Raw genomic sequence first — 7,517 nt, 5'->3', positions numbered from 1 at the left:
GTTTCAGAATCGCTTGTTTATGTAGTCGGCACTTAATGTATATCGGCTGAATGGACGTCGGTGATTGGTTGAAATTACAGAAATACGACAACTTTAACATGGAATAACTTAGGGATTTCTTTTTTTTTTAAGAAGACTAAGAGAAAAAGATGTTTTATATGACACATTCTACCAGTGTTCCAAGTTTCAAAGTGTTTCGTTAATGAAAAATGTGGCCCCCGTTTTAAAAAAGATCCCTAGTTTGTAATTACGATTTTTTTTTTTATTGCATTTCTATTAATTTTCACTCGGTTATGAATTACATATTATGTTGCTGTTATGTTAAGTTTTCTTCGATTCCCCAGTTGGATTCCCCAGCTGCTCCTCGCAGAGTATCAGTTGTCATACCGCGATGCACGGTAGAAACCATGCCACAACAAACAGTTGGGAGTCTGGACAGCTCCTTGACTGACCAGCTCCTGTCAAACCGTCCAAACCATGTCAGCATGGAAGACGTTAAACAATGATGATAATGATGTGAAAGACAAGACCAGTTCTAACAACAAACTTCATAATTTCACTACACACAAACTATGAGGTGTCTTTCTTGTATTTGTAAAATATGACTATGGAGCTGATAATTTTTATCTTGTGAGTCCTCCATACTGGAAATATCCTCCAGGATATTTCACTACAACAATCCAGCCATATCTAGGTTATAAAACCTGCCTACAAGTCGTATGAAGAGTCTAGTTGTGCTTCCACTACTAGACTGTCCCTGTGTAACATTTTTGTATATTCAGTGTTTGCAGATAGTGAATAACACTTTTGAGATCTCCCTTCTTGTAAGTTATGTTGAATACACGAGTCAACTCTTTTTATTATTCTATGCTTATTTTTGTTTTTTTCTTCTATTTTTTAAAGAGAAGGTCATTAAAGCATGGGACATTGGTGTAGCTACAATGAAGAAAGGTGAACTTTCTCGTTTCACCTGCAAATCTGACTATGCTTACGGAAAAAGAGGTTTCCATGACAAAATTGGACCAGATGCCACTCTCGTGTTTGAAATAGAACTTTTTGATTGGAAAGGTAAATTTTTAAACTTTCATTTTAGAAATAACGAGAATATAACATTGGCGCATTATTTACATTCAACGGATAATTTGTCCTCATCATGTTTGTTGTTAACACGTTTTGGCTGATATACCCTCCAGCCTTCATCAGATGAAGACAAATATCTGTCAAATGTAAATAATGTACATAATTCCTCATCTCTTAAATATAGAACTGTATAATATTGGCAGTTCTTAACTCAATTGGAAACTTACATTCTATTTGTAAATACATTTTAACTCTTTTTGGTTTTTTTCTTTTTACAGAGGATTTGTCTCCTAAAAAAGATGACAGCATTATAAGGAGAATGATATCAAAAGGAGAGGGCACGGACACACCAAATGATGGTGCTACTGTAAATGGTAAGATTTAAAACTTTGTCATTTTGTTCATATTTTATTCTTATTGGTGCCACTAAACCAATGTTAAAATCAACTGCTGAATGGCCAAAAGTGAGATTGAGGATATGAAGACAAGGAAGGCAGCTGAACCATCAAAAATAGTTACATGCTGAAAATATCCATACTTGACGCTTATGTAGTCAATCCAGTAGTTGGACAGTAATAAGAGCTTGGATTATTATTGAAATTCTCAGTGGAGTATTTGAAGTCAAACAGTCGTTTGGGCTATTTGCAAGTTCTCCATTGGAGTTATATAGTTCGTCTGTTGCTTGGCAAATATCAGATTTGTATTTTACAATAAGAAACGAGTTTGTGTGTATAAAACAAACATGCATTGCATTTACACTAAAAATACAAAATTGAAGCTTGAAATGAATGGATATAGACGTGTTGAACAAAAAAAAAATCAGTTTATTTATTACTCAAAGTGATTTAAAATGTAATGCCTTATCCAGTGTTTCATCTCTGATAATTAACTTCTCTTTTTTTTTTTTTTTTTTTTCAGTTCATTATATTGGGTACTATGAAGATAAACAATTTGAAGACCGTGATGTGACATTTGTTATTGGAGAAGGCAGTGCAGAAGACGTTATTGAAGGTTTAGACATAGTTGTGAAACATTTCAAATTTAACGAACATTCCACTATTGAAATTGATGCAAAATATGCATATGGTGAAGAGGGTAATGCTAAATTCAATATTCCACCTAATGCACGTCTTAAATATGATGTCACATTGAAATCATTTGAAAAGGTAAACACCTTTCTATGCCTCCATCATCATCATTTAACGTTTGGTTTCCGAGCTGGCATGGATTGTCAGTATAGATCCATTTTATCAACTTAAAACTTCAGTATCACTTAATTTATGTGTTGTGTACTGCTTAGTATTGGCTTTTGCTGCTCTAACCCTTTAGCGTTCAGATTACTCTACCAAATGTAGTAGTAGTAGTAGTAGTATGGGAGCATGTGCTGTAGCAGTACATCGCTGCACCCCCCATTTGTTTGTGATTCCCTTACTCCTGGCAGATGACACCTTTGCACCACTCGGGCAACAACCCTCCAGCCCATGGGTCTGTTTGGCTAGTCATTGCTGCTGATGGTATTACAAGGTCTGAGTGCAAAATCCTACCTCAGCCTCCTTTAGTCGCCTTTTATAATATGCAGAAGAAACGTGGAGTCTATACTTTGGCATTGTCGGTCTCTCACAGCATGAAATTCTTCTTCATTCACATTGTTTTGAATAATTCATTCGTTATCTTGTAGCTTTGAGATTTCAATGATGTGATTGTTTATTTTTAGAATGGCATTGTAGGGTAGGTTGAAAAAGGTTGGATCTGGCCAGTTTGAACATAAAACAGAATGTTTGGGCCAGATAAGGCTAGTTTAAATGCCAAAGGGCTAAACTTGAAACTTGTAACTTACTGACAGACGACCTTCCTTGAACTTGGATTTCTTTGCATTTTCTTATTTTAATATTTTGTTTAATTTTGTAAAGCAAATGTGAAAAATACAAACCTTGCAGACTTTTGACTGCATGTAACAAAAGTGTCTTCTGTGATGCACTTCATGACAGAAAGGATAGAATATGTGTTTATTAGCCAATGGGTTGACAGTTTATATCTCATGATATGTACCGCCACTAAATCAGTTAAACATCATTGATTCAGTTCACTTGTAAATAGCTTTAACGTATATTTATTTATTTACAATCAGGTTAGCTTGCAATGCTGAGTTCTTGTTTTTTTTTTAAAAGCTTGAGGAATGCAAAAAGAATCTGTTTTAGCAGCTGACCTGAGACCAATTGGCACTGGAATTTAGATATTGGTTCTGTTTCAGGTTATTGTGTAATGGATGCTGTGTAGTGTTTTCTCTTACATTAGACCATCACGTTATTCGTCACTTTATAGATATTTCGGTCAACCGAGAAAGATTCCATATTGTAATTATATACACATAATTTGATTATGGTCTTAATTCATTCATAAAACCTAGTTTATAATTGCAGCAACATTTAGTCAAGTAGCATGTGGTGACCAATACCTTGTGAATGGACATAGTAGCTGGAAATTGCAAAAGCACACCATGTTTGGTGTACAGGTGTTTGTCTTTGCACCTGTCTAAAAGCTGTTGTTTGTGGTGTTCCCTTTTAAGTCCTGTAAGTTTAAGGTTTGGCAAAGAGACTGATAAAATATAAGACTTACGTAAGTACTGGTGGGGTGGGGGAGTGATACTGATTTGGTTGCAATAACTAAAACCAGTAATACAATTGAATTTTATTTTCTTAAATTTCTTTTTAAAAAAAGGCAAAATAGTGTTGCTTAAAGGCATCAGCTTAGGTGTACAGGAGAGAGAACTGTGTTGGAATGGTCAGTAAATGCAGTGTGAGAGAATGTGATGAGGGTTGCTTTTGGGTACTGGACTTTATCGATGAAAACTGTGTAGAATCAAAGTGAGTGACACTTTGCTGTATTGTAGAACCAGTTAGTATGCAGAAACTGTTACTAGAATAACGATGAATCAATTTCTGATTGGCCCAAGTGTAACTGCTATTTTCTTAAAAATTGCTTTTTTCATTTTGTTTAACTTAAATGTCTTAAATGTTCCTTCTCTCTCTCTTTCTCTTTCTCTCTCTCTCTCTCTCTCTCTCTCTCTCTCTCTCTCTCTCTCTCTCTCTCTCTCTCTCTCTCTCTCTCTCTCATTCTAAGTGAATGGGATTGTAAAAGGGCCTTGAATGAATGTTGGGTTACTTGAGGAGAACTGTTAAAATATTTTTATTTCAATAACCTTCTAAATATATTAGAAATAATATTTTTCTTTCAGGCAAAAGAAATTTGGAGAATGGATGCAAAAGAAAAATTAAGACAAGCAGAATTAGCCAAAAATAAGGGTACCCAATATTATAAGGTAATATTATTGTTGTTGCTTTCTTTTCCTTTTTGTTTTTGTGTTCTTCATGTTATCAGTTTCGTCATTGCTTGATGATAGCGTTGTCTTGAATTAAAAATGTTATAAGCATTAACTTATGGCTCCAAGTCCAAATTTCCTTTCATTACACTGGTCTTAATGAAGTACTTGTAATATTCTGAATCCAGTATTATTGGGTGAGAACATGAGACCATTTAGTGTATGATATAATTAATGGGCATGTTTAAATATCTGATGTAGTTTTAGAGTGTTACACATGCATGCATGATTACCCAGTTTACCAACACATGTAAGAAATATTCAATACTTGTAATAAAACATCCTAAATTTTGTATTTTCTCTGTAATTTCCAAGTAAGTGTTTTTAGCTCTCTTACTATATTCTAATCGTTTTGAAGAGGTAATCTGCATAATGTTTCTTCAGTAAAGGAATTCTTTGTGGAGTCTATAACACTGTAACATGATTTTTGTACTTGGGTGGCACCTGTTATTTCCTATTTGCTTACATAAAAAAGTATGAAAAATGGCTATTATTTCCTTCAAATTTTGCTTTTGTTAACGATATTTATTCAAACCTCAAAGAATCCCTCTCAACACATGGCTATGATTATGCTGCTCCCCATCTACTCTTGCTCATGATCAGAGATGCATATATTGTCAGCCACTAAGTGAGAGAGAGAAATGCTCAAGCAATTGATAAGCAAAGCTGTGGTACTGAGCTGAATATTTTGCTCTAGCGATATTTCTGCTTCAGCAACTGGGTATTGAATCTGTTTGAAATGTAGTGGAAAATAGCTCAGTTTCAAAACATTGATGTCTATGACACAAATGCAAAGTTTGAAGGGAATAGTAGTCATTTCCTTTGATTTCTCGATAGAAGCAAATCAGAAATAACACTTAATGACCAAAGACAAAAAATAAATAAAAATTTTGTTACACAGTGTAATCAGACTATTTCCTGAAAGATCTTTATATAGAGTGATGCCATCCTTTGAAGTGTCTGGCATAAAAGGTGTAAAGCTTCTTATTTATCCAGGCACAGCAAGTGTTTCCAGAAAATAGCCCTGGCAATATGTGGAGATTTCCTTGTATTTTTCATGTGTTTTGTTAATATATTAATGAACTGTATTTTGCATTAAATCACATATATTAAATATCTTCAGAGCTTTTTTTTTTTGTACAGTTCTCTATGTCTCTCTTTATTTAGAGTGAAAAATATCAAATAGCTGTGAGGCAATACAAAAAGATTGTATCATATTTGGAAAATGAATCCAGTCTAGAAGATGATGAAGAAGTACAAAAGAAATCTCTCTTGCTTGCTGCTCACCTCAACACTGCTTTGTGTCATCTGAAAACAAATGATTCCCATCATGCTATTCAGGCTTGTGATAAGGCATTAGAAATTGATGAACAAAATGTCAAAGGACTCTTCCGCCGAGGCCAGGTAATACAATGTCTCTTTCACTGTTTTGCACACAATGTTACTTTTAAATACGCTAAAACTAAAACTCTTTAATACTAACCTAAAGTCATAAACCAGTTGTTACAATTTGTCTCAGTTGAGTTTTAATCCCTGCAATGGGAATTTGGGTCTCTTGATCTCCGTGTCCAGTTAATACAGATGGATACTTCTGGTGAGACACTTATTGAATTGTTTCATTACTTGTGATGATTTTAATGTTCCACAAGTGTGGTTTTGTCTGGTAAGAAGCTTACTTCCTAACCACATAGTTCCAGGTTCAGTCCCACTGCATGACACCTCGGCAAGTGTCTTTTACTATTGTCTTGGGCCAACGAAAGCCTTGTGAGTGGATTTGGCATATGGAAACTGAAAGAAGCCTGTCGTGTGTGTGTGTGTGTCCACACATCACTGCTTGACAACCAGTGTTGGTGTGTCCATGTCCTCCTAACTTAGTGTTTTGGCAAAAGAGGCTGTTAGAATAAGTACCAGGCTTTAAAGAAAAAAAAGTACTGGGGTTGATTCATTCAACTAAGAGTTCTTCAATATGGTGCCCCAGCATGGCTGCAGTCCAATGACTGAAAAGATAAAAGATAGCTAATATGTGAATTGTTTGAATTAGTTCGAATCTCGGCTATGAATTCAGACCACTATTGTTTTTTTTTTTTTGTTTCCTTTTTTGTCCCAGTTTGCATAACTGACCATGGTTTTGCACCTCCATGGTTGAAAGTCGGAGAATTATCCAACCTTTTTAAAAAATATTTCATGGAAATGTCTCCAACTCATAAAGGCATAGAAAAAAACAAATAGATGTAATATACATATTCACTTAACAACTTTTTTGTCATTAATTCATTCATTAACCCTTCAGCATTCTAATTACTCTGTCGAATGTATTATTCACATTGTTTTGAATTAATCATGAAATATTTTGTAGCTTTGGAATTTCAATGATGTGATTGTTTATTTTTAGAAAGACATTGTAGTGTAAGAGGCAGGATCTGGTCAGTTTTAACATTAAGTAGGTTGAATATTTGGGCTGAAGGTGGCTGATTTAAATGCTAAAGGGTTAATTTTCTTCTGTTGTCACTCTCTTTATAAAATTCATTCAACCACTAGATTGAGAAGAGTGTTAAGTAAATTTCTGAGCTGGTTGTGTATGTTTGCTTTACAGGCAAAGATGAACGAGAATGACTACAAGGAAGCCTTGGGCGATTTTAATTCCTTGCTAAAACTGGAACCTGACAATAAAGCTGCTAAGAATCACATCATCATTTGCACAAAGAAAATGAAAGATTACAAAGAGAAGGAAAAGAAACTCTATGCCAATATCTTCTCTAAATACACCATGGAGAATGCTAAGGTTGGTATTGTCACATTTTTATACTTGTCTGTCTTCTGACTCGCTTAGGCACATGTGTGTATGTATGTATGTATGTCAGTATAAAAAGCACCCACTACACTCGCGGAGTGGTTGGCGTTAGGAAGGGCATCCAGCTGTAGAAACTCTGCCAGATCAGATTGGAGTCTGGTGCAGCCATCCGGTTTGCCAGTCCCCAGTCCAACCCATGCTAGCATGGAAAGTGGACATTAAATGATGATGATGATTGATATATATATATATATATATATATATATA

The 7,517-nt window shown here is 34.8% G+C and overlaps 1 protein-coding gene across 2 annotated transcripts in view; it reads left to right on the top strand.

Annotated features, from left to right (window-relative positions):
* The window catches only part of LOC106884455 (peptidyl-prolyl cis-trans isomerase FKBP4), a 22,042-nt gene that overhangs the window by 11,523 nt on the left and 3,002 nt on the right, over positions 1 to 7,517 (top strand). For both annotated transcript variants that reach the window (XM_014935852.2, XM_014935851.2), the window contains exons 3-8: positions 904 to 1,068; positions 1,359 to 1,454; positions 1,999 to 2,246; positions 4,316 to 4,399; positions 5,627 to 5,863; positions 7,053 to 7,241. In XM_014935852.2, coding sequence (XP_014791338.1) covers positions 904 to 1,068; positions 1,359 to 1,454; positions 1,999 to 2,246; positions 4,316 to 4,399; positions 5,627 to 5,863; positions 7,053 to 7,241 — 1,019 coding nt within the window. The remainder of the gene's footprint in view (positions 1 to 903; positions 1,069 to 1,358; positions 1,455 to 1,998; positions 2,247 to 4,315; positions 4,400 to 5,626; positions 5,864 to 7,052; positions 7,242 to 7,517) is intronic.

This window comes from Octopus bimaculoides, chromosome 7, assembly GCF_001194135.2.
Source record: "Octopus bimaculoides isolate UCB-OBI-ISO-001 chromosome 7, ASM119413v2, whole genome shotgun sequence".
NCBI classification, from domain to species: Eukaryota; Metazoa; Mollusca; class Cephalopoda; order Octopoda; family Octopodidae; genus Octopus; species Octopus bimaculoides.
Note: the sequence above shows the minus strand (reverse complement) of the source record. Positions and strands in the feature narration are given on the sequence as shown.